Genomic DNA, 26,486 nt, shown 5'->3' on the forward strand with positions numbered 1-26,486 from the left:
CATAATTTGGACATGCCTACATTAGAGGAACACGTTCTGATTGTGATGTGATGGTGCTCTGAAGGGGGGGTGACGTAGTAACGAGTAACGGGAGGGGAAACTCAGAGGGTCAGTGTTTTTGGCGAGTATAGATTTTTCAAAACAATAGAAGGTAACGTGGTTCGCAGGGAAGAGCACACACAAGTAAAATACCCCGTCTTTAAACACGTACCTTGCATTTATTGAATTACAAGTCTGTTTTTTTGTTTGTTTTTGGTTTTTGAATGAAAAAAAAACATAATTTTTACTAGGCATGAATAAAGAGATACATGGATAATTCAATTCACTATAACTATCACTGTAAAATGTCTCTGTGCAAAAAGTCAGGTAAAGTCCAGCACTGACCAGCAGGTGTCGCTCCAGGTTACGGGCTGATGGTTCTGTCTTTTGCCTAGGCTGTGTCGTTCTGTTCTGGGGGAGCAGGGAGCATCTTTTGCCCAGACTGTGCGACTCATTTAGGGGCTGATGGTGCCGCTCTTACTCCGGGCTGTGTGCTTCTACTTGGGGGTGATGGTGTGGATCCCGGGCCAGGCGGGGAGGTAGTATCTGGGCAGAGTTCCCTCCAGCAGCCTCTCCATCCACAGCCCCAGTCGGTCCAGTTTGTGGTGCAGCTGGAGGGTCCACTGGGTCCGAGAGCGACTGGACTTTCTGTGGTCGTCCCGAGACTTGGACCTCGCAAAACTGCCCTCGTCTTCTGCAGATTTACTGAAAGAGGAAGCAAAAATGTGTTTAAAGATTGTGCTTTTACACTTTTTCAACTGTTGACTTTTTACAAGATTTTTGGACAGATTAAAGCACAAAATGGGAGAGAAGAGTAGGGGGAGACATTCAGCAAACTCTTACAGTCAGGATGGAAATGATCACAGTGAGGTTGGCACAGTGCTGCAGCCTAAACTAAAGGAACATTGTGAAAAGCTGAGTTTTATAGAGCTTGACTCCCTCATTTAAGCCTGTATACAACACAACCACACTGAATAGTCCAAAGAGATTCATTTGGTCTTCCGATATTTTATTTTATTAGGTTCTTTTCTCAGACCTAGAGTTTTGTTTCATACCTGACAGTTTCGACTGCTCACTAGCGTCTTCCTCAGAGTGGTCACATGATGTTGCTGTGACGTGTCTGGTCAACTGATTTAAACTGCTGCGCTGTCTTTCTACCGGTGGAGGCAGGACGACAGCGCCACTCTGGGGAAGAGCACTAGTGAGCAGTCGAAACTGTCAGGTATGAAACAAAAGTCTAGGTCTGAAAACGGAATCTAATAACATACAAAAATACTGAAGTTTTTACTTCACCCACTGGTGCTTCAGCAGGTGGAGTTCTTGCACCCTCTGCTGGTGCTTTTTAGGGGTAAAAATCATGAGTAGGTGGACCTTAAAGCAGACCAAAATCAACTTTTATAAGTTGTCATATGATAGCAATACATGTTTGAGTAATCCTGTAGTGCAGCGGTCTCCAACCTTTTTCCTCCAGTGAGCTACTTTTACAAAATACCAGACAGATATTCATTTTAGTGGTTGCAAAAATGTAATAAATAGAAGAGCCACATTAAGCCTGAGATGGGTGCAGTCAGATGCCTTTGAAACATAAACAATTGTCCATTTATTACTGCACACAGTGAGGCATCAAAATGACCTTTACAATGGTATTAAGCATTTCATTCATCAAATCTGAGTTGTTTGCCACCAGTGTTGGGCAGTTGTTGTAATGCGTATAATATACAAGTTATTACTGTAATGCGTTGCTTTTTGCTGGAACACAGTAATGTAAGGCATTACAGGGAAAAAAAAAAGTGTAATATTTTACTTGGTACAAATGTCAGTAACGCACGTCACAATGCTTTTTAACCTGGATTGAAGTGGTGAGGTTTTTCGTTTATCTTCAAGCAAATTTGCTAAAATCACCGCGATATCAGCGGAGGTGAAACGCCGGAGATGCACCCGCATAGACCGTGAGGTAACCACGAGCGAAAGGACCGACGCAGAACTCCACACTCCATGGGGCAAACCACAGCTGATGCCTGATCGAGCTTCCAAGTTCTAGTCCAAGATTAGTCCCGGTTCAGTCCTGGTTCAGCTCTAGTTTAGTCCTAGTTTGGTCCTAGTTCAGTTTTGGTTTAGTCCTGGTTCAGTCCTTAATTCAGTCCTGGTTCAGTCCTGGTTCAGTTCTGGTTCAGTCCTGGTTCAGTTCTGTTTTAGTCCTGGTTTAGTCCTGGTTCAGTTCTGGTTCAGTCCTTGGTTCAGTCCTGGTTTAGTCCTGGTTCAGTCCTGGTTTAGTCCTGGTTCAGTCCTTGGTTCAGTCCTGGTTCACTTCTGGTTCAGTTCTGTTTTAGTCCTGGTTTAGTCCTGGTTCAGTCCTGGTTCAGTCCTTGGTTCAGTCCTGGTTCACTTCTGGTTCAGTTCTGTTTTAGTCCTGGTTTAGTCCTGGTTCAGTCCTGGTTCAGTCCTTGGTTCAGTCCTTGGTTCAGTCCTTGGTTCAGTCCTGGTTCAGTCCATATATGGTGCAAAACTTCAGCATCTTCACAGTTCTTTTGGTGAGAGTAACTTAAAAGTGCTGCAATAGTAATGTAATGTTCTACATTTTAAATACATTAATATTGTAATGTAACTAATTACTTTGAAATGACAGTAACAAGTCATAAAGAACACATTACAGTTTTAAAGTCACTTGCCCAACAGTGTTCGCCACAATAAGTATCATTCAGAAATCCCTTGGTGAGCTTCTTGGAAGGGGGTGGAGAGCTACTGGTAACTCTCGAGGTACAGGCTGGAGAACACTGCTGTAGGCCTTTATTTGAGGTTTTCAACTCCCTCCTATCCCCGCCCACATCCCTTTAGTTATTTCTGATTCTTTGAAAACTGAAGCCTTGTTGTTGTGTGTTGCTGTGTTAAAAGAGGAGTATAAACACAAGTTCTCCCACCTGGCGTCCTCCCCGGTGTACACAGGTTTGAACAGGCATAGATACTTCTTATGCCCGTTAAGAGCCATCACAGTCCCGCTGTAGTCCGGTCTCTGCTCCGGTCTCTGCTCTGGTCCTTCTTCCAGGTCTAAGGGTATGGGGTCTTGGGCGTGGTCCAGCAGAGCTCTCATCCACGTCATGTGTTTATCGATGTTCAGGAAGGAGAAATGTAACATCTCACTGCTGAGTTTCAAACACACAGGTTCATTCATTAAAGACGGGCTCTTACACTTCTGTGGACTATCATCTGCTCCATGTTACATTTTATTCTTTTGGAAATGCTAAAAGAATGTATTAACATGTTTTATAAGTTTTGTTTTTTAACCACTCCCTTCAGAGCGCTATGACAACACAATCAGTTTACATGCCGCTGGAGTTGGAGTGTATTCTTATTTTTGTAAAAGGCTTTTGTATAAATAGCCGTAGTGGAGCATGGGTGACTTAGGCTTGTGTATTGGACAGGATCATACTGTGAACCATAAAGAGGGTTCAAATAGAGCCCAGGCAGTGTTGGGAAGGTGACTTTTAAAATATATTCCCCTACAGATTACAGATTACATCCCCCAAAATGTAGTTTGTAAAGTAATCCATTAAATTACTTAAAGTGAGTGACATAATCTGAATACTTTGGATTACTTGATATTGTCCTGGTTTTAGTCCTGGTTTAGTCTTGGTTTAGTCCTGGTTTAGTCTTGGTTTAGTCCTAGTTTAGTTCTGGTTTTAGTCATGGATTTACTCCTGGTTTTAGTCCTGGTTTTACTCCTGGTTTAATCCTGGTTTAGTCCTGATTTAGTCCTGATTTTAGTCCTGGTTTTAGTCCTGGTTTTAGTCCTGTTTTTTTGTCTTGGTTTAGTCCTGGTTTCAGTCCTGATTTTAATCCTGGTTTAGTCCTGATTTAGTCCTGGTTTAGTCCTGGATTAGTTCTGGTTTTAGTCATGGTTTTAGTCCTGGTTTTAGACCTGGTTTTAGTCCTGATTTAGTCCTGGTTTAACCCAAAATATGAAAACAGGAAAATACCGCCGTGTAATCCATTTATTGCAACAAAGTAACTGTAATCCAATTACCACTCACTGAAACAGTAACTGTAACTGAATACAGTTACTCATAATTTGTACTCTGATTACGTAACTCGGGTACATGTAATCTGTTACTCCCCAACACTGAGCCCAGGACATCACTAAAATACACAAACATGCATGGATGACATCTCAAACATCTTCAGTCATATTTTTGAGGAGGAAATAATGTTATAACACGGTAGAAAGCTCCATTTTGCCTAATAGCTCCTGTTTAAAGTGCCACATGTTTTGCAGAGTCTCACCCGGAGAAGGAGTGGACCTCTTTGGCGAACTTGCTGAGGAGGATGTTCTTGGAGGCGTCGGACAGAACCAGCACGATGTTCAGGTGCCCTGGTCTCAGTCGCACTAAATTACTGATGTACGTGACGTCTGTGAGCTCCGTCACCTCCACAAAGTTCTTCTTTGGAGCTCGGCTGGAATCAAACAGGAAACAAGATTTTGACTTAAACCAAACAATTAGTCAAAATAAAATAAAAACAGCAAAATGACTAATTGGTTAAATGTAAATATAGAGAGTTTTGTGACAATTGTTCATTCACTCTAGTAAGATACTACCCATGTGAAAAAAAAGGAAAAAAAATATATAAGAGTTGACCAGTGTCTTTGTAGTAAATCTTTAAGGTTAATATGTCATGTGTGGTTTACTGAAAAGTCACTCCTTTTGCATTTTTCTCATACAACTATATTAAAGATAAAGATGTAAAGATAAAGTGAACATTTTGCATGACATTTACAGGTAATGTTCATGATCAACTACATTTTCTGTGTATGTTCCATGTAATGTTTGTATTCTTTAATTATATGTTGCAGGAAAAAAAAAATCTAAGTCTAAAGGGGGATTTGAACCCAGGTCTCCCATGTGGAAGTCCAGTGATTTACCAATTGACAGATCAGTTGAGCTACTTAACTACTGACTCCACAGGGAACAACAGCAGATATTGAGGACAAGTACAAGTACTCTGGTATTTGTAAGTGATATGACGTCTTGTCAGTTGAGGCATGTGAAAAACACAGAAGTGTGTAGCTGCTTTTTGGAATATTACAAGTCAATATAACCTTTGTAATCATTAGGATTTTGCAGAGTAAAAATATTTTTACAGCCTGATGTTTGTTCACTGTGACATCAGTGGAAGATGCTTTTTAAGGTTTTAATGCAATATTTACATTACTGTGTTTACCCCCATGATAACACACACACACACACAAACACACACACACACAAACACAGACACACACACACACAAACATGCACACACACACAAACACAAACACACATGCACAAACATGCACACACACGCACGCACACACACACACACACACACACACACACACACACACACACACACACACACACACCACACACACACACACACACAACACACAGACACACACACACACACACACACAACACACACAACACACACACACACACACACACACACACAAACACACACACACACACACACACACACACACAAACACACATGCACACACAAACACACACACACACACACACACACACAACACACACACACACACACACACACAAACACAGACACACACACACACAAACACACACACACACACGAACATGCACACACACACAAACACACACGCACAAACATGCACACACACGCACGCACACACACACACACACACACACAAACATACGCACACACACACACAAACACACACATGCGCACACACACAAGGAAACAATCATCATTTCACTTGTTTTTCTTTGATTCTGTGGTAAAAACGACCTTTGTCCAACACTTGTGAGGACATTGTGTGTGGGATTAGTGTCATATTCAGCTCTTGCAGGTTACAAAGTTTGATATGTTTCATGCTGCACATATTTACCAAAGATCTTATAACTGTTTTCACTGTCATATACAAATCTTTTAGGATTCATTTAAAACATGTTAAAATGGTGTATGATTTGTCTATATCTTTTCCATATGGGTATTGTAGCCACAGCTGCCCTGGGACAGAAGTGAGGCTGCATTTAACACTCTATCAGTCTTCTTCTGCTTTATCTGAGTCCCCACACATGACAGAGCCTCTCACTCTCCCTCTAATATATTGTAATTATACACTGATATTATTATGACCCATTACAAAGTTACTGTATTTTCAAATTGGGTAATAAACAGAATATATTATAAATACAGTTTTTTTTTTCTTGCCTTGATGTGGCACTGGTCACTGGTGTCTCCTTCGGTTTTATCTTGATCTGTTTGTCTTCACTTGAGTCGCTTAAACAAACAAAAACACGTTCATATTTACTGAGTATTCCTAAAGTATTGATTGTTACTAAAGCATAAATCCTGTAGTCGTGTATGTTTGTAGAATGTGTTTGTACCTGAACGCCTGAACCACCACCGTCCCAAACAGGATGAACAGAGCAGAGAAGATGAGGGACAGAAGCGGCATCATCTCTCTCCTGGACAAAGTCAGTAACACTCAGTAATACACACAGCATACATACTGATTAAAGGTGTACTATGTAACTTCTCTCCTGGGGGACCACCAGCTGAAAATACCATGGAAATGTTATTGTGTTGCCTGGAAAATCCCACGATATGGTGTTACTTTTATGTGTCTTGTATTTTTTGTTCAATTACAGGTGTTGTTATTGCTAAAATACCTAAAACAAACACTGGGCCTCATTGATGAAACAAATTTGTACTCAAGGGCTTCTTATAAACATTTTTAGCATTTACAGCATTTTTTTTCAATTGAAAATGTTCTTCTGGAAGAACAAATCCTACAAACAGTCAGGAGAAATCAGAAGAACAACAATTCTGTTGTTTTAGAATATTATTACTCTGATAATGCAACAAAAAATTTGAATTCCTCCATGATTGTAAGTTATGTATTTTCTTAAATTATTTCATATAAAAATGTTATTTGTATAAGTTTATGACTTAAGTATTCCCTCTCTTAGTGTGTTCATGTGACATTTGAAATCACAGCTGAAGTTGTAAAACAGCTGTAGTGTGTAGACCTGACCTCCTCATCACTCTCTCCTCACACTTTCACACATCATAATAACAAAACCCACTTCAGCCATATTTGAAAGTTCAGAGGGCGTTTCTAACCAAATACACATTAACGTTAATGTAAATAAAAGGTAAATGAGTGTTGTGGTGTTCGTAGCTGGGTGTTGGTGAATTAGGTGCAACTGTCACTTAAGAAGGAATTTGGGTGATTAAGAACATTTTGTGAATCTGAAGAAGATATTCTCTGAGCATCTTCTGACCTGGCAGTGTCACCCACTTATCACCATAGAGATAAGTTTAATACAGTACATTTGAGGTGAAGCAATAACCTCTCCATTGAGGTGAGCAGGTGGCAGGTGGTGCACCCTCCAGTGAAGTTCTGTAGTGTACCTTTAAGGAAACGGTCCTGTTACTGTGTTCTCACCAGTTGTTGTGCAGAATGTCCTCGATGACATCAGAGAGGTAGTCACATGACGCATAGATCCAGCGCAGCACAAACACCTGCAGAGCCATGAAAAAGAAATGAGGTTCAGGAACCAAAGAGACACCTGCTTTAAGTATGAACAGCACATGAAATATTTCAAGGATTTAGGAAATCTACTGCAGTATGAGCAAATATCGTGACATCTGATTTATAATTTGAAGCTAGAGTAAAGACAAGACATTAAATAAATCACAAAATCTGGTCTTTTCAAAGGACAGACACAACTAAATCCTCTGTGAAGGAGCTGCAACAAACACAAATGTTCAAATCATTTCAGCTTGTCACATAGAACTTTTGTCACTTTAGACTTTCAGTGGGAGGAGGAAGCACAGCTTTTACTCAAGTAAGAGTACTGTTACTTTACTAAAATATTACTCAAGTAGGATACTGTACAATATATTACTCAAGTAAGAAAGTAAATGTACTTGAGTAAAGGTAAGTGAGTTTTTAGGGCACACAGTGTAAAGTAGAGCAGGCAGACACATGGACTCACAGAGGCAAACTCATTGTTGAGTTGGGGCAGTGTGGTCTCGTGGCTCAGGATGGACGGGTCTGTCTGGAGCCTCTGCAGCGCCCCCTGTAGGTGCAGTTTGTCCTGGTCGCTGCCATTCCACTGACACACCGGTTTAAAGAGGACTTTACCTGCAGCTCGCCGCTCCAGAATCAGCACCTACCAGTCAAAGTTTAGACACATCCCCCCCATTCAATTTTTTTTTTTTCTTCATGTTTATTACTTTCTACATTTATGATACATAGAGAAGAGATCAAATATGTGAAGCAAGATGGAATTATGTAGCAAGAAAAAAGTTAAATACGTGAAATAAATATATATTTTTTTATATTTTATATGCAGATCCTCAAAGTATCCACCCTCTGCTTTGTAAACTCTTGGCCTTCTCTCACTGAGCTTCATGATGAAGTATCCTGAAATGGTTTTCACTTCACAGCTGTGCAGCACCTAAAACAAGTTTTGAATGAATTTGTATTTTTTGTTTGCTACATTCCACATGTGTCATTCACAGTTTTGATGCCTTCAGTGAGAATTCACAGTGTAAATATTAAATAAAGAAGAAACAAATTAAAAATTGCGTCCAAACTTTGGATTTTTCATGTAGATGTATTGGTTTTTATGCAAACTATGTGGGTACTCTGTGGATATGTGGATACTATGTGGGGATAGATCATCTCTGTTCATCGGGGACTTCAGATCCAGCCGTGTGTGGCAGCTGAGTGTTTTCAGCTGTGTTTTCAGCGACACAACTCTAACCACAGTGCACAGTTCTCAGATCAGCCACACCCAGCCCCATGGAGAATACACAGTTATAGCTCATCTCAAACACGACTTTGAAGTAACAGAATCGCCTCTGACCACAGCCACCCTGCTCATCAGCTGGGCACAGTCATGCCCTCCAGGAGGCGCTGCAGGTTCATCTCGTCAAAGTTGGTTAGATTCAAATCTCTTTCACACAACCATTCATCCTTTCATCAGCCCTCATGTGGCCTGTTTTTGAGGAAGCAAATGGTGAAAGGACAGCATTATAACATAGTTAAATGCTCAGACAAGTTGATTTAGCAGAATAGAATATCCTTTGTCCTTAAATGAGTTTGGTCAGAGGTGTTGTATCCCCTGTGCTCAATGTATAATGTGAAGTGAAACTGAAACCAAAGCATCTATAATGCACAGTAAGATCCATGATTCTATAAGAGTATATGTCACCTGAGGAGGAGAGAGGGCGCTGTTGAGCAGGAGAACCTCACAGAGCGGCTGCTGCAGACGCTGATAAACATAAGTGAACCTGAGCACTTCCTGTGAGTTTGTGGAGGCGAAAGACACAAACTCCTCAAGTCCATTAGAGTGTTCCTCATCAGTGATCAGCAGAACACAGAACCTGAGACAGAGCGGCCAGGGGAAACAACAGTTAACAAAGGGTTCAGTTACATTTACTTGTGTAATATTTAAATGAAATTGCACTTTTCCAGCAGCACACTTTTGCTCCTACGTGAGTAATATTTTACTGACGTAACAGTACTCTTGAGTACAAGTTGTGGTTACTCTTCCCACTGTGAGTAAGTGACAAATGCTTTACAATTTATCATTTATTTACCGTCTGAAATCATTTGAACATTTGTGTTTTTTACATCTTCATGTCTAACTTTGTCTCGTTTTGGTCTCTGTCCTTTGAAAACACCAGCTTTTGTAACTTATTTAATGTTTTGTCTTTCAAATTCCATTCATTTCAAATTATAAATCAGATGTTACGTCCTGACAGTTACTCTTACCTGAGTAGTACTTTTCCCAAGTACTTTTTTACTCGTACTTAGTAATTAGTAGTACCTAGTCATTTTTTAGACCACAACCTTTCTGGTGAAGGGTCTTGTCTCCATGGAGATGTTATTGCTTTAACTGGAATGTTCCATGGTGTGACATTAAATATATCATCTAGCATTTATTCACTCTGGGTGTTTCTATTGCTCAAAAAAACAATCATTATTCATCTATACTGTGGAACATTCTAGACAACACAACAGCATTTTCATGGAGACAAGTAGGTGACATCACCAGATTTCCAGAGGGCCATGGGCTCCAGACTGGAGAGAAGCACATGATGATGCTACAACAACAACCACTTTATTTAATATCATCGATTTTTGTTTTACTAATATTTCTCTGCCAAATTCACCCACCAGTTTTGAATAAACTAGAAGACAAGGTTGTCCAAAGTCAGATACTAATAATACTAAAACCAATATCAAAAACAGATACTTTCTCATCATCTAGAGACACATTTTTATTTGATTTGTTTTAAATAAGGAAAATGGAACTTGGGCCTGATTGTACCCACCGGCTGTAAGTTTAATAAGTCTGCCCTATAGTTTAGAGTGAGCTGGAGGACAGGTCAGGGGTCTGTGGTAGAATGAGCTCGTTGTTGTTTTGTCATTGCAGATTTGTGGAGCTGTGCTGTAACATGTAACTGTCTGACATAAAGAACCTTAAACAGGATAAAAGTTCCAGTCTAAATTAACATAATGACACAGTTCTCACTTCCTGCGGCGGTGGAACTGTTTGACGGGACACAGTTCGTTAAACACTTCCTGGTTCACGAGTCGCGGTGCGTTCAGGAACCGGTTGTTGGACAAGAACTCGTCCACGATCGGCCTCTTCAGATCCTTCGCCTGAGGAGGAAAAAACATGAAATATGTGAAATATACAAGTGTGAGGAGTTTGAAGTACTTTCATTCATAGTGTTTGTCCTGTTTTGAGTGAATGTGTTTACTCAGAAGATTTTTTAAAAGATTTTCTTTATATTTCAAAAGTCTGGAAAATAAGATATGAATCTCTGACACAATCACCTTGAAGTCGATGATTAAGTCCCATTAACTGCGATAAAGAAATAACAGACTGAAACACTTATATAATACTTGCATAAGTGTGTATAATGAGTCATAAAAGTTATTTATTCAAACCTCTACAGCTGATCACAGTGCAGAAAAATAACAAAATGTTCCCCAACTGACCCCCATAAAGGATTGTTCCATCTTCCATATACTGAACGATAAGTTGATGTAGTATTTATCGTGACAGGTCGATGTGAGGTTTTACAGAAACACAGAGTTTTCATTGCGGTGTCTGTACCTGTATGATGTCGGCTGGTTTCTGTGTGTTCTCCTTAAACACCAGCAGAGTGGGAGCGTACGTGTTGATATTAAACTTCTTCTGCAGATGGGAGGTCTCAGACACACCCTGGTCCACGTACCCGAACTGAAGATGGTCTCTGTGGGAGAACGCGCTCAGCTGGAGACAAGAGAACAACACGTTTAATATGGAAACTGTATAAGAATCAAGTAAATCTGACTGTGTGCACTAAATGAAAAACTATTAGTATCAAATATCAGATTTTTAAATAGTTGTTTCCGTAAGTTTTAATTGAATTATAACTCGTTTTTAAACAGTGGCACCTGATTTTTAAACTGTGAAAGGAGGAAGCATGTATTTAAAATGACTATATGTCTCCCAAAGCCTTTTGCACATCACTACTGGTCACATGCATGAGTTTTCAGACTCGTGCATGGCTTTACAAGAGCTTTGTTTAGTCAGAGCGCTGCTTAGTGCTCTTGCTTTCAGGTTGATAAGAATTATTATTAGCTGTAGACAGAGACCAGCAGGAACATCTTGTCACAAACACTGCTTTTACAGTTAACACAAAATAAGGAAAGCACAATTCATTATTATTTTTTAAGTCAGATACCCCACTTTAAAGACACCCAAAGTGTTTTACGTTGCATTCAGAGGTATGTGTGTCTTGCAGAAGAGCACAACAACAGTTGACACTGAACCAGTCACTCTTGTGGTTTGTGGGTGTCCACTTTCCCACTGAGTTACACTTTAATAAACCTGTGTTCTCACTTTGAACAGCAGGGGCACTGTGGGCACTTGGTCAAACAGCAGGACGTGAGGTTTGTTGAGCTCGTGCCAACTGCCCAAGAACTCAAGATGTTTCTGGTCATTCACCTGAAAAATTCAAATAAAAAATAAATGTATTAAAACCCAAAACGTGCTCTACAGTGTGTTCTTCCCAGCAGTAAATGGCCTGTACCCTGTGGACCAGCCTCTGGGGCAGCAGCTCCTCCACAAACTGCAGCAGCAGATCTCTGGACACAGCGTAGTGAAAGAAGGACACGCGCCCGCTCACCAGCCCCAAGATAGAGGGCGTCCGGTGGGCTCCCAGGTGATTGGCCAGACGCCGCTCATAACCTACATCCACCACGCCTATGCCCACACCTGACGAGAGACGCACAGGGAGACATTTTACTCAATATGAAAGCACAACTTTTGATGAACTTTTGTCCAGTTGACAGAATTCACTTTTCTTTCGTGGCTGTATACAGTAAATGGACAGAGCTAACCTACTAGCAGCTGCATGCTAAACCTTCAGCTCCCTGACTCCGGACTGGCTCTGTGGATGATACTGGTGATAACAATTCCAAAATATGGAATTCAGCTCCAAATTTGATCGTAAAACTGCAAGCCTCAGTGAGCTTCATTTGACTGGAGGCACTTCTTTATAGAGTCTATGGATAGAACGTTTTCACAGGCGTTTTTCTAGTGCTGCAGACCAAAGTGCAGATATCAGATGATTCTATATTGTGTGTTACTGTTTTGAGACACTGACCGAGTGCCTCCATCTCCTGCACCACCTGGTCCCACACTGGTTCGATGTGGAGGCAGGTGAAGCACCAGTCGGACGTGATCTTGATGAGGTACGGCCGTCTGTGGCTGTCTGGCACCACCTGCTGGATGTACTGGGTGAACTGCAGCGCATGCCTGTTCTCACTGAAGTCTCGCTGGTTTTTGGCGTTAAACGGGAAGTTGAAGAAAGCCTCGTCAAAATAAAAGTTGTCGCGCCGATGTCCGAACGGCTGCGTGTCGTCCAGCTGCCCGAAGCGGTCGTAGTTGGCTCGTTTGTCCTCGTTGGATAAGACCTACAGTTACAAAGTAGAGACACTGTTTTAAAATCACTTCAGAGAAGCGGCGCTAACATCTGAACAGGACTCACCTCGTAGGACTTGGTGATTTTGATGAACATGTCCTCGGCTCCAGGATCTTTGTTTTTGTCTGGGTGCCTGTTAAAACACATTATGTCATTTCTATAAAGGATTTCAACACAAGTTTATTCATTCCTCACTGATAATAAGCCTATACAATCTACAGTACTTAAAGAGCGTAAGACAGGTTTTAATGATAATTCAATTTATTGTTAATTCTCTAACTTTGACTTTATTTGGTGGGATAATACCAGGAAAATAAACTGCCTCTCCACAGATTAGACCAGTAACTTGGTGTGGTTTGGTCTCCATGAAAATAGATTTAATACCATACTGTGAAACATGAAACATTAAATATTATTTTAACTGTGTTTTAGTCAAATACAAGTGTCTATGTCATAGACACTTTAAGTCAGGGGTGTCCAAACTTTTTTATCAAGGGCCACATATCTAAACACAGATGAAGCAGAGGCCGATCGAGGGCCGTAGACTGGTAAGTAAGTAAGTCTTTATTTATATAGCGCTTTCACAAAGGCTTTCCCCAAAGATGCTTTACACAGCATTATTCATTCTACACCTGATGATGGTAAGATACTATTGTAGCCACAGCTGCCTTGGGGCAGACTGACAGAGGCACGGCTGCCATGCCACTCTGCACACACACCACTTTCATACTAGACAAAAAATTAAAATTACCTTTAATTCATGCTCAGATCCTTACAACCACACACTAAATATTAAATATTCCCTTTATCAAGGTAGAGTTTCAAAAAAACTGCAGTAAAAAGTTAAATTTTAATTGATGCAAGGTAATTTGGGCCAATTCACCTGGAAGCCTGAGGGCCAAGAAAAAATTGTCTGAGGGCCGCATTTGGCCCACGGGCCATAGTTTGCTTTTAGACATAGACACTTTTAGACATACACACTTTTAGACATAGACACTTTTAGACATAGACACTTTTAGACAGCGTGTTGGCAGATAACTCTTACAAACAGACAAAGTGAAATACTGATTAATGCTCCAGCTCAGTTTTAAATGATAGATATTCTAGAATATTGTGTATGCAACCTACAGATCAGGTCTGTGGAGCAGCGAGCCTGTTTAGAGTTACAACTACTACTAGTTTTAGTTGTATAATTATTATTTTTATTATTTTTTTTTTAGCATCTGTAATTGAAATTAAGCAGGTGGAAAACCCCTCATTAGAAATGTTACATAATGCACCTTTAAATAATGTATGTTTGTATGTATGTTGTATTAAAGAAAATTGGTGGTTTTCAGATTCCAGAATGTGATGAAGTCATACTCCCAGATGAGGGACAACACACAGTTTTCCTTATTCAATACATTGTACTTTGTCACAAATATACAAACTGTAAATGCACAAATGTTGATCCTGATCATTTCTATTACTGACGAGACTCAAGAACTCACTGTATTACAACAAAAATCCAACTGTATTTATCTGAGCTGCCTCCATCTGTATTAAATCATGTAGGCCTGTAGAATGTTATGATGTCATCTGAAACCCAGAAATACTTGCCATTCCTTTGCCAGTCGTTTGTAGACTCTCTTGATCTCAGCCTGGCTCGCTTTCCGGCTTAGACCCAGGACTTTGTATGGGTCCAGTTCCGGTCTGGACTGAGAGGGTAGAACCAGGAGGAAGAGGAGGAGGAAGGACAGAAGGGAGAGCGATGTCCTACAAGCCGCCATCACTGCTGAAAATAATCATACAGGTTAAATAGGGTCATCAAAAGTAAAGAAAATCAGACACTAATCGATACTAAAACTAGTAGGCAAGGCAAGACAAGGCAAGTTTATTTGTATAGCACAATTCGTACACAAAGTAATTCAAAGTGCTTTACAGAATAAGAAATACATTAAAATCATAATAAAAACAAATCAAAACATAAATAATCATGAAGATTAAAATAAAAAAAAAGAGAGACATAAATTGGGGAGAAGAGTGCAGAATGAAAACCTTTCAGTCATATGCACAGTTAAACAGAAATGTTTAGAGTCTGGATTTAAACAGCGTCACAGAAGAGTCTGTCTCACATGTTCACACTGTTCCAGGTTTTAGCTGCATGAACCTGAAACTCTGACTCCCCTTGTTTAGTCGTGACTCTGGGCACCAGCAGGAGGTCGGTCCCTGCGGTCCTCAGAGTGTGAGATGGTTCATATGACACTAACATGTCACAGATGGACTTTGGTGCTCGGCCATGGAGAGACTTGTACACAAACAGAGCTGCTTTAAAGTCTATTCTCTGAGCCACAGGAGCCAGTGCAGAGACCTGAGCACAGGACTTATGTGCTCGTACTTCCTAGTTCAAGTCAGGACCCGAGCTGCAGCGTTCTGGATGTTCTGCAGCGTCTCACAGCTCGTTTGGAGACACCAGTATAGTATAGATGCTACACAGTATATTTATTTGAGCAGGTCTACATACTAAAAAAGCTGAGTCTGTTCATTTGAAATGTTAGTATCGTGACAGCACTATTGTAATGATTGAACTACTTGGATGTACAGAATGTGCACCAGAAGTGGGCCACAGACACACAATCACATAATGAAGCTTCTAAATACGGCAGCACAAAACTGGGCCACTGAAAACACAGGTGAACTTAGACTATTTTTGTTACATTGCGTGTACATCGATACACTTATGAGGGAGAGGGACTGTCATTCTGCAAGAACAAGCACCAAAAATTAAGAAAGCCGATACGACACATACCTCGATATAGTGTACTTTTGATTCAATATTTCCAACTGATTAATATGGTTCAATAAAAAAATAAAGGCTAAATCATGGCTGTAGGGATGTAATGATATTCAAATTTCTCAGTATGATATTTTCACAATATGCATCTCACGGTACGATATTTATTGTGATATTTTGTGGAGGCTGACAAATTGTGAATACACTACTTTTTCCTTTAAAAAATGCCTTGACCAGCCTTTGGTTCTGTCATAACCCAAAGAGGTAAGATTTAAATTGCTTAATAACAGTTATTTAATTGTGTAAATTGGACTGAAACAGAGCAAAGGATCATGGTCTATGTAGTTCCCTGGGTTTCTTTTAGCTGTTGCTGCATCATAACTATGAATTTAAGCAAAGAGACTTGAGATTCGATATTGTGATGGCCCATGATATTATTGTGAGACTTTTGACGACACGATATCACAATATTTCAGTTATTGTCACATCTGTACATGGCTGTGACACTAAAAGTTTTTGTTAAACCACGTCTTGTGCAAAGTTCATATGAAACACAAACATTTTAATCATCAAAACTGTGAAAATGTCAAATGTGTCGCTTAAACGAGTTTCCTTCCTCTAAACAAGTAACAAAACTGTAGCTCTGGAAGAAAATAATTTTGTAAAATATACCAAAAAAATACGACTGGCGATATATTAAGGCTGTGCAATTAATCGAATTTTGATTGTGATTTCGATTTGTGTGTCAAAGAATCTCCAAACTCATATAATTGAGTTGAAAAGATTTAAAGTTTAACAAAGTTTATTTTGTGATATTTTTTATGCAATTAAATATATTTATTTTATTTTTTTAAATATAGGGATTGTAGAAAAGCTGGATATATAGTTTATTTTGGACACATTTAGTTTATTAGTTTATTTTATTATTTTATTCATTTTATGTTTTATACATCACAAAACTGCTCTAAGGTTCAGATGTGTAGCCTATATTGATTTTCAATTTGAATTATCAAATTATCAATAACAAAGTGTTGTGTTTTTGTTTGTCTGAGAGAGAGAGAAATGCTGAATAAATGCTTCATGTAACTTACAAGTAATCGTTTAAATAATCACAACAGTATTGACCAAAATAATCGTGATACTGATTTTTTCCATAATTGAGCAGCCCTTTGATAAATCGATACAGCAACCCACGATATCGATACTGTATCATCACATTAAACTAGGGTGACCAGAATTTCAAAATAAAACTGGGACATCCCATTTTTTGGTGGTTGGTAATAATACAATTGTGAAAAGAGTGAGTAATGAAGGAAAACTGTTCTGCAGAGACCAATCCTGACTGACATGTGAGTCAGTATAGTCACATTTTCTTTGTGTTTAAGCAGATTTTTTTGTATTTTACCTAAACAAATGACAATGTATGCCTCTATTTACTGTTGGCAGGGATCAGATTGGTCCAACATACGGACACCTGGGACATTTCTTATAGAAAACTGGGACAAATTAATGTTTTTGATAAATCCACTGGGACAGGGGAGATGGGGCTCAAAACTGGGACTGTCCCGAGAAAATAGGGACATCTGGTCACCCTACATTAAATGATATGTATATATATATATATATATATATATATATATATATATATATATATATATATATATATATATATATATATATATATATAAGCAATGCTGGCACTGAGGATCAAACTACCAACCCTCAAACTACCAACTGTCCAAAAATGTATTCCCCTACAGATTACAGATTACATATCCCAAAATGTATTTTGTAACGGAATCCATTAAGTTACTTAAAGTGAGTAACGTAATCTGAATACTTTGGATTACTTGATATTGTCCTGATTTTAGTCCTGGTTGAAGTCCTGGTTTAGTCCTGGTTTAGTTCTGGTTTTAGTCCTGGTTTAGTCTTGTTTTTTTGTCTTGGTTTAGTCCTGGTTTAGTCCTGATTTTAGTCCTGGTTTTAGTCCTGGTTTAGTCCTGTTTTTTTGTCTTGGTTTAGTCCTGGTTTAGTCCTGGTTTAGTTCTGGTTTATTTCTGGTTTAGTTCTGGTTTAGTCCTGGTTTAGTCCTGGTTTAACCCAAAATATGAAAACAGGAAAATACCGCCGTGTAATCCATTTATTTCAACAAAGTAACTGTAATCCGATTACCACTCACTGAAACAGTAACTGAATACAGTTACTCATAATTTGTACTCTGATTATGTAACTCGGGTACATGTAATCTGTTACTCCCCAACATTGGTTACCACAGTGTGAAGACTGTTTTAAAGACACGTTTCAGATGGACTTATGCTGGCAGGTTTCATTTGATTTTCATATTGTCATTTTAACCTTTATTTGCACTTGCACCATCTGATCCTCACGCATCTGCTCTCGTCGGCTTTTAGCATAAAGAAACATGTTTTTATTCTGATATTTAGCACCTTCTGCTCTGGAATCTGGCGACTCAAATGTCAAATTCTATTAAAAACGACTAAACATGTCTGTGTGCGTTTTGCTAAGTGGCTCTAGTTCGTTGTGCGCAGATAAGGCGCTGGACACTCACCTCAAACGCACGGCTCATGTTTATCATCGTAAACATTTAGAGACACGATCCCAAAAGATGCTCTCGTCCGCATCCCTTTCTCCTCCGGCATCTGCTGAAGGGGCGGTGTTAAAGAACCGAAAGCAATTTTGGGAGTTTGAGTATTTCGCGTTCATTGATTCTGCTTGGGTGCGTTTGATTTATAACTCAGCGTGGTGCTCTTCTTACAATCGCCACAATGTGTGCTTGAAATACGACATCAAGCGTACGCGGTGTAATAAATCCAATGCACCTAGAGCTACGGACCAATCACAGCCGGCGGTGATGTAAACACGGAAGTAGAGCTCGTAATGAGTGTGAAAGCTGTAAACAAAAAAGGAAACCTGCCTTATTTTTGAACTACAAATTAGAATTACGTGTTTTGATTAGAGATCAGCCATATAAATTAAGCTATTGGGAGTTTTTACGTGTGCATGTTGAGTTTTTGTTTTGAAGGAGGGAAATGGACGAAAGGCACAAAAAGATTCTTCAACGTAACAGGACGAACCTGGTAAAAGAACTGGAGCCGTCGAGTCTGTACGATCTGCTGCTGGAGAAGAGAGTTTTCACTCAGGACATGATCGACGAGATTCAGGTACGACCACAGTCAAAAGAACCAGGACAAAAGCTGTTTATATGATTTAAAGAACAAACAACAAATACATACTTCTAATGCCACTGATTAAAATGTCCCAAATGATGTTCAGCTCATGTCACCATGTTACATCACAAACATGCTCTTATACAAACGTCTATTTCAAGATCAGGTGTACAGTCTTTTTTTTTTTTTATAAATTGAACATTTCTTCTCCCAAATGTGTGTGAAAAGTGCTGGGAAATATTCTCTTATGTGACCGAATCAGAAGCATTTTTTATTATTTCCTGTATCAATATTTCTGTGTCAGCTATAAAACAATATCATGAGAATATCATTTTTTGACAAAATATATGATTATTTTATAATTAGGGTGTGCAAAAATATTAAAATATTGATATATTGTATCGCCTAATGTGATGATGCAGTATCATTAAGTATCACTAGCTGTATCGCTAAGTGTCATTTTTTAAAATATATTTTACTAAATTATTTTGTTCCAGCCCTGCGCTACAGTTTTGTTGCTTGTTTAGAGGAAGAGAGATTTGACATTTTCACTGTTTTGATTGACTTTGCACTTTGAACTTTGTGTTTTTTATGAACTTTGCACAAGAAGTGGTTTAACAAAGAATTTTAGTATCACAGACATGATTTAGCCATTATTTTTTATTGAACCATATTGAATCGATTTGAAATATATTGTATTAAATTGTATCGAATGGAAAGCTCACTGTATCAATATATGTATCGTATCGTGGCCCATGTATGAGGTATGTATCGTATCGACAACTTCTGAATGATTTCCAGCCCTATTTTATAACAAATAAACTGGTAGTAATCATTAATGAATGAATGTATTAATCATTGCATTTATATAGTGCCTTTCAAGATTCCCAAAGCACTTCACAGTTCATTATTCATTCACTCAACACTGGTGGTAAACTACTACTGTAGTCACAGCTGCCCTGGGGCAGACTGACGGAAGCAAGGCTGCCAATCTGCACCATCGGCCCCTCCGACCACCACCATCACTCACACACACACACACCACTTTCATAATGGCAATGTGGGTCAAGTGTCTTGCCTAAGGACACAACAACAGTTTTTGTGACTGGGGCTCCACTGTGGCACCTGATTTTTCCAGTGTCTCCATCCAAGTACTGACCAGCCCCGGCCTGGCTGAGCTTCTGAGATCTGACGGGATCAGGCTTTGACCAGCTGGTATGGCCACAAAAAATCATTTAATCATATTTTGCTTTTCTTTTTTTATTTTTATTTTAAGAAGAACCACATTCCTGAAATGGATCTAAGATCTAAATCTAAAATATTTGCTTAATCATGCTTTATAACAGATAAAAATGTGCCTCTATTACAAGTGATTCTTTAAGAAACTCACGTGATGCCTGAAATATGAAGAAAAAGTGCATGCCCTTTCAGCTATGATATAGAAGTTGATATTGATATTATAACTTTGGCCAAAACAAAATGCTAAAATTGTTATTTTGTTTGTCCAAAAATGTTTTTTGTGTCCATAGACAATGTCGTTAAATACTCACGAGTCAGTTTGGGAATTTCATTTATCTTTTTTTTTTTTTTATTTATGTTGGCAGACTCATTCTGTAAAAAGTTTATATGAGATTCTTTTAGTTGTTTAAAGCTACATACAGAAAGAACATAGAACCATTTGGTAGTGTCCATAGACAATGACTTTAAAGTTATAAAATGAATATTTATTTAACTTAATAGATAATTTTCACACATTTTTCAAGAAATCTGAATATTAGAAGTGAGGAGAGTTGAGATCAAGTTAAACTCAGAGCAGTTTAGGCCAGCAACAAAACTACTGTTTGTTTTTATTAGTGTAAGTGCAGAGAAGAGACGGCTGTCCTACAGACAGAGAACTGTCCTACAGACAGAGGACTGTCCTACAGACAGAGAACTGTCCTACAGACAGAGGACTGTCCTACAGACAGAGAACTGTCCTACAGACAGAGGACTGTCCTACAGACAGAGGACTGTCCTACAGACAGAGAACTGTCCTGCAGACAGAGGACTGTCCTACAGACAGAGAACTGTCCTACAGACAGAGACTGTCCCACAGACAGAGGACTGTCCTACAGACAGAGAACTGTCCTACAGACAGAGGACTGTCCTGCAGACAGACTGTCCGCAGACAGAGAACTGTCCCACAGACAGAGGACTGTCCCGCAGAGACTGTCCCGCAGACAGAGACTGTCCTACAGACAGAGGACTGTCCTGCAGACAGACTGTCCCGCAGACAGAGAACTGTCCCACAGACAGAGAACTGTCCTACAGACAGAGAACTGTCCTGCAGACAGAGGACTGTCCTACAGACAGAGCGACTGTCCTACAGACAGAGGACTGTCCCGCAGACAAAGGACTGTCCCACAGACAGAGAACTGTCCTACAGACAGACTGTCCCGCAGAGAGGACTGTCCTACAGACAGAGGACTGTCCTACAGACAGAGGACTGTCCTGCAGACAGAGGACTGTCCCGCAGACAGAGGACTGTCCCGCAGAGAGGACTGTCCTACAGACAGAGGACTGTCCTGCAGACAGAGAACTGTCCTGCAGACAGAGGACTGTCCCGCAGAGAGGACTGTCCCGCAGACAGAGAACTGTCCCGCAGAGAGGACTGTCCTACAGACAGAGGACTGTCCCGCAGACAGAGGACTGTCCCGCAGAGAGGACTGTCCTACAGACAGAGGACTGTCCTGCAGACAGAGAACTGTCCTACAGACAGACTGTCCCGCAGAGAGGACTGTCCCGCAGACAGAGAACTGTCCCGCAGACAGACTGTCCCGCAGACAGAGGACTGTCCCGCAGACAGAGAACACACACCACAGTTACCAAATTTTAGCAATGATCACCTGATCTTGAAAGAGGCGATAGCATATCATTTGGCATTATATTGAATACAACTGTTTTAAAAAAATATTTATGTAAATTTATAAATGTGTAAAATGATGTGTCATTCTCCTGGAGCTCCTCTCTGCCATCTGGGAACATCAGTAGGTCCTCCTTAAAAACATGGATTATATTACTTTACTATATTACTAAGAGTAGACAGAAATTCTTCCATAAATTTAGTTGTTTTTTTTTATTCGATTTTTTATTTTTTTTGTCAGACTGTCAGATTGCAGTATTGTAGAGTGGTGTTATGAGAGAATGTTTTTTTTGTTTTTGTTTTTTTGTATTATTATTTTGTTATCTATGTATTTGTTTGGTTTATATTGTTTCATGTTTTATTATATTGTCTGTAATAATTTTAAAAAGTATAAGTAGTACCATTTCAGACAAAGAGGGAGAAAGTGAAAGTACTGGTACAAGAAACTGAATGTTAATGTGATGTAAAATAAAATATTAAATTATACAGGATAAAAGTGAGACACAAATGCAAGAACCACAAATGTTCAGATCATTTCATATTGTCACATGAAGCTTTTGTCACTTGAGGAAGCACAACTTTACTCAAGTAAGAGTACTGTTACACTGTACAATATATTACACAAGTACGAGTAAAGTGTAGTGTTAGAAAAGTACAAGTGTTTCTACATAGTTGTGTCTTGCATTATGACCCTGGCGTCTTGTGGTGGTTGCAGAGCGCAGGCACCAGGCGGGACCAGGCGCGGCAGCTTGTGCGGGACCTTGAGACTCGTGGGAGCAGAGCTTTCCCATTGTTTCTGGAGAGTCTGGAGGAGACGGGGCAGGTGAGACTGGTCCAAGCCTTGAGGGATGGCTCCTCTCTGGGCACACTACAGCCTTCAGCCCCCCCTGTGCTCCGGCCCACGCTCCAGCCTCTGCCCATAGGTGAGGGAGGTGAGAGTGTCCCTCGACAGCAGGCATGTCCAAACTATGGCCCGTGGGCCGAATGCAGCCCTGCAGCCCTCAGACAAATTTTTCTTGGCCCTCAGGCTTCCAGGAGAATTGGCCCAAATTACCTTGCATCAATGAAAAATTTACTTTCTATTACAAGTTTTTTGAAAATCTACCTTGATGAAGCCAATAATTAATTTTTAGTGTGTGGTTTTGAGGATCTTAGCACAAATAAAGGACAGATGGCTCATTCTAACATGCACATATTTCAATTATTCATTGTACTGTGAGCACCAGTTTATGGTCCTCAATAAGTCCTCTGCTTCATCTGTGTTTACATATGTGGCCGTTGATGAAAAAAGTTTGGACACCCAAGCTCTACAGTCTAGAGGTGCAACACTGGAATTTCCCCATTGTGGGAACAATGGAACTCAACAGCAACCACCTACTTCCCAGTTCCGGAAGTAAATTTTTCATAAATTTTACTTTCCAAAAAAAACCATGAATATTAAAGGTTTGAAAGCTCAGGACTGACCATCTCTGTCATAACTAATGACACAACAACTAGAACTTATTTCACATTTAAAACTGTTTCTGAAGCTTTATAAACCCCTGAGTTATCAAAGCATTGTGCTGAATCTTGCATTTGAAATGTGTGTTTGTTAAAACAACCACGTTATGGATGTTAGTAGCTGCTTAGCCTCAGTGATGCCTTTGAATTTTTTGAAATGTCTATGAGAAAAATAAATGGAAAATTTACTTCCAGAACCGGAGCAGGCGGTCTCTTTGGAGCTCCATACAACTGTCTTTATTTATTTATTGGTTTATTTATTTCTATTCTGTGATTTTGTTTTTATTTTACTGGTTTTATTATTTTAAGACTAGTATTATTTTAGTAGTTTATTAGGCCCGAGCGCCAGAGGCTGGCGAAGGGCCTATTAGTATCGCAAAGCGATGCTCCTAGTGGCTGAAAAATGGAATGGTGCAACGTGACTCGCCCGTAGTGACCAGGGACCCTCGCCATCACGTAGCAATGCACCAGAGGTTTCCGAAAATGTATAGTTTGTCGGCCAAAAAAAAGTGGAACATTGTTCTCGCATTAGAATATTATTCTTTCTTTCCTTCTTTCTTTCTTTCTTATTATTTTTTTCCTAACCAACTCACCCATTTTTCACCCACTAAACAATGACGAAAAGTCCTGGAAATTTTGCCATCTGGTAAAACTCGCGCTTCTTTAACTTTTGGCTATTTTCATTTTCCAAAAATAAATAAAATGGCTCGTCAGCGCCACCAAACGACTCAAAAATGCATTAGGGAATATGAATGAGGGCAAAAAAAAATTGCATGTACAATCATGAAATCATGACACAGAAGTCGATCATGTCAAGACAAGGAAAAAATATTCTTACGCCAACACCGTGTGCTCCACTAGGGGGCAGTAATATTGGCTTAAAGTTGGCTAAGCTTGTACGAACTCCTCCGAGGGCGTTCACCCGAACGAGATCAAATTTGGTCCACATCATCTCAAGACGTGGAACATCAAAACTTATTCACATTTTTCACACACGTCTTACGATCTCTGAGCAGTGAAGCAACATAAAATGCACACAATATTGGAGATTTACAAATTCTCCCATTTGCTCAAACAAACTCCGATTTCAATGAAATTTGAAACAGTTGTTAAACTCTCTGCCCTGAAGCTACTTCATGTGAAAATTATTAATTTGTCGCATTAGCGCCCCCTATAGATTGAAACAAAATTTAATATGGAAGAAAATCATTTGTTCCCAAATAGTTGTTCAAAAATTTCTGAAATTTTGCACAAAATTCCATTTTGGCATCCTGATCCAAAAGTCAATGACACCCATGTCATATTTTTTATGGCGTTGCCATAGCGATGACATACACTCTCCATTGGTAAAATCTACAAATTCTGGCACAAACTTTGGCCGATTTCACTCAAATTTTAATCGTTGATTGACACCCCGACCCTGAACAGATTTATATAAGAAAATCTCAAATGGACGCAATAGCGCCCCCTAGGGAAATTGCATGGTAGTGCAAAAATTTACTTCGTTGTAGACATATACAATTTGGTACACAGGTTCATGACATGATCTCAATCAAAAAAGTCAATGACGACCCCATGCCATTTCCCATCGTGTTGCCATGGTGACAGGCTAAACATCTGCCCTCGCCAGTAGGACGCCCAACAAAAACTTTGGCTTAGCCAAACTAAATTTGTTACACAGATGCATCATGGGAATAGGAACAAAAAAGTATATTATGCGGTTGCTAGGCAACCAACAGGAAGTTGGCCATATTGGATTGATCGTGCGACCTGGTGACGAAGGCACAAATTCCTGTCCTCATACTTTAATGAACTGGTCCTCGGGCATTTGACCCAGACTCATCAGAATCATTCTGTATCATCTAGACAAGTGCGACATTAAAAGTTGTTAAAAGCTTTTTAAAAGGTCAAACGGTGTTGCCGTGGCAATGGTGCAAATTTCGGTTAGTTTATTTTTGGGGCTCACCATCAAACTTCGACAAGTGATAATTTGCACAAACTTTGGCCGATTTCATTCAAACTTTAATCGTGAGTTCACACCTCAACCCTGAAAGGACTGATGTAAGTAAAGTGGGTGCAATAGCGCCCCCTTACGATTTGCACAAACTTTGGCCGATTTCACTCAAATTTTAATCATGGGTTCACACCCTGACCCTGAAAATAAGGTTTTATTTGTCACAGATATACAACATTTGGTACTCACATTTGTGACATGGTCTCGATTAAAAAACTCAGTGATGCTCACACCCCACTGACATTGTGTTGCCATGGCAACAAGCCAAAATTGTATCCTTGCCAATGGGACGTCCTTACACAAACGTTGGCGTAGCCAAACCAAATTTGGTATCCACATGCATCATGGCAATAAAAACAAAAATGTATATTGTGACCACGCCCCTTTACAAACTGGAAGTCCGCCATCTTGGATTTTTTTTTTTGCCAAATTTTGAAAATTGCAGGGTTAAATTAAGATTTATAGGGCTAGGGTTGGGGCTATGGTTAGGATTACGATTAGGGTAAGGTTTAAGCTTAGACTTATTACGGTCAGTGTGAGGTGCCGCGTTTGCGGGGCACGGCGTTTGCAGGGCAAACATTCTGAAATGTGCTCTAGAAATAAAGTGGATTGGATTGTCTTTTATTATTAAAAAAACACTTTTCTTTTACAGTGTCCCTGATGGATGTGGACGAGAAAATAATAATACCTCCCATTCCCATTCCTCCCATTCCTCCCATTCCTCCCATTTCTCCGATGCAGAAACGCAGCACCACTCCAACTCCCTGTAAGCTTTTATGTCTTTATACTCATCTGTTATTTTGAGTTATATTCATGCATCATTTCATTTAACATTGCAGTTTAATTATGTTTTTACTTTGTAACAGCTCCTGAAGGAGACGTCCTTAGACCAAAACCGCAGAGAACACGCAAAGACAGTATTCAGGTGAGAGGAATTCAATAACAGCTTCATTTGCCTAATGCATGCAGATTGTGTTGTGGTAGCGCTCTGAAGGGGGAGTGGCTTGGCGCGGGGAGCAAGGACTGAGCATCAAAAACAATAGTGAAATTTATAAA

At 39.7% G+C, this 26,486-nt stretch overlaps 2 protein-coding genes across 3 annotated transcripts in view; one reads left to right on the top strand and one right to left on the bottom strand.

Annotated features, from left to right (window-relative positions):
* Positions 1-340: 340 nt before the first annotated feature.
* Positions 341-18,500, bottom strand: dnajc16 (DnaJ (Hsp40) homolog, subfamily C, member 16). Its single transcript, XM_020932440.2, has 16 exons — positions 18,396-18,500; positions 14,653-14,827; positions 13,120-13,186; positions 12,736-13,045; positions 12,160-12,344; positions 11,970-12,074; positions 11,199-11,357; positions 10,608-10,738; positions 9,282-9,453; positions 8,058-8,234; positions 7,505-7,581; positions 6,441-6,521; positions 6,265-6,333; positions 4,318-4,488; positions 2,958-3,179; positions 341-744 (listed from the first exon to the last, which is right to left on the bottom strand). The coding sequence occupies exons 2-16, from the start codon at positions 14,820-14,822 to the stop codon at positions 537-539; spliced, it is 2,304 nt and encodes a 767-aa protein (XP_020788099.2). The 5' UTR covers positions 14,823-14,827; positions 18,396-18,500; the 3' UTR covers positions 341-536.
* A 201-nt stretch (positions 18,501-18,701) lies between these two features.
* casp9 (caspase 9, apoptosis-related cysteine peptidase) overlaps positions 18,702-26,486 on the top strand; it is a 15,454-nt gene continuing 7,669 nt past the window's right edge. The window contains exons 1-4 of one of the 2 annotated variants that reach the window (XM_055159819.1): positions 18,702-19,008; positions 22,632-22,848; positions 26,083-26,196; positions 26,297-26,355. In XM_055159819.1, coding sequence (XP_055015794.1) covers positions 18,877-19,008; positions 22,632-22,848; positions 26,083-26,196; positions 26,297-26,355 — 522 coding nt within the window. In that variant the 5' untranslated portion in view covers positions 18,702-18,876. The remainder of the gene's footprint in view (positions 19,009-22,631; positions 22,849-26,082; positions 26,197-26,296; positions 26,356-26,486) is intronic. The other variant, XM_020932448.2, reaches the window with a different exon arrangement.

The sequence above is a fragment of the Boleophthalmus pectinirostris genome, unplaced genomic scaffold (genome assembly GCF_026225935.1).
Source record: "Boleophthalmus pectinirostris isolate CB_2022bp ecotype Guang Dong unplaced genomic scaffold, ASM2622593v1 HiC_scaffold_2823, whole genome shotgun sequence".
Lineage (NCBI taxonomy): Eukaryota > Metazoa > Chordata > Actinopteri > Gobiiformes > Gobiidae > Boleophthalmus > Boleophthalmus pectinirostris.

Coding starts and splice junctions, on each gene's coding strand:
- dnajc16 (XM_020932440.2), bottom strand. CDS start 14,822: ATGGCGGCTTGTAGGACATCGCTCTCCCTTCTGTCCTTCCTCCTCCTC. Junction 13,046..13,119: donor AAATCACCAAGTCCTACGAG/GTGAGTCCTGTT, acceptor TTGTAACTGTAG/GTCTTATCCAACGAGGACAA. Junction 8,235..9,281: donor GCGCCCTCTCTCCTCCTCAG/GTGACATATACT, acceptor TTTGACTGGTAG/GTGCTGATTCTGGAGCGGCG.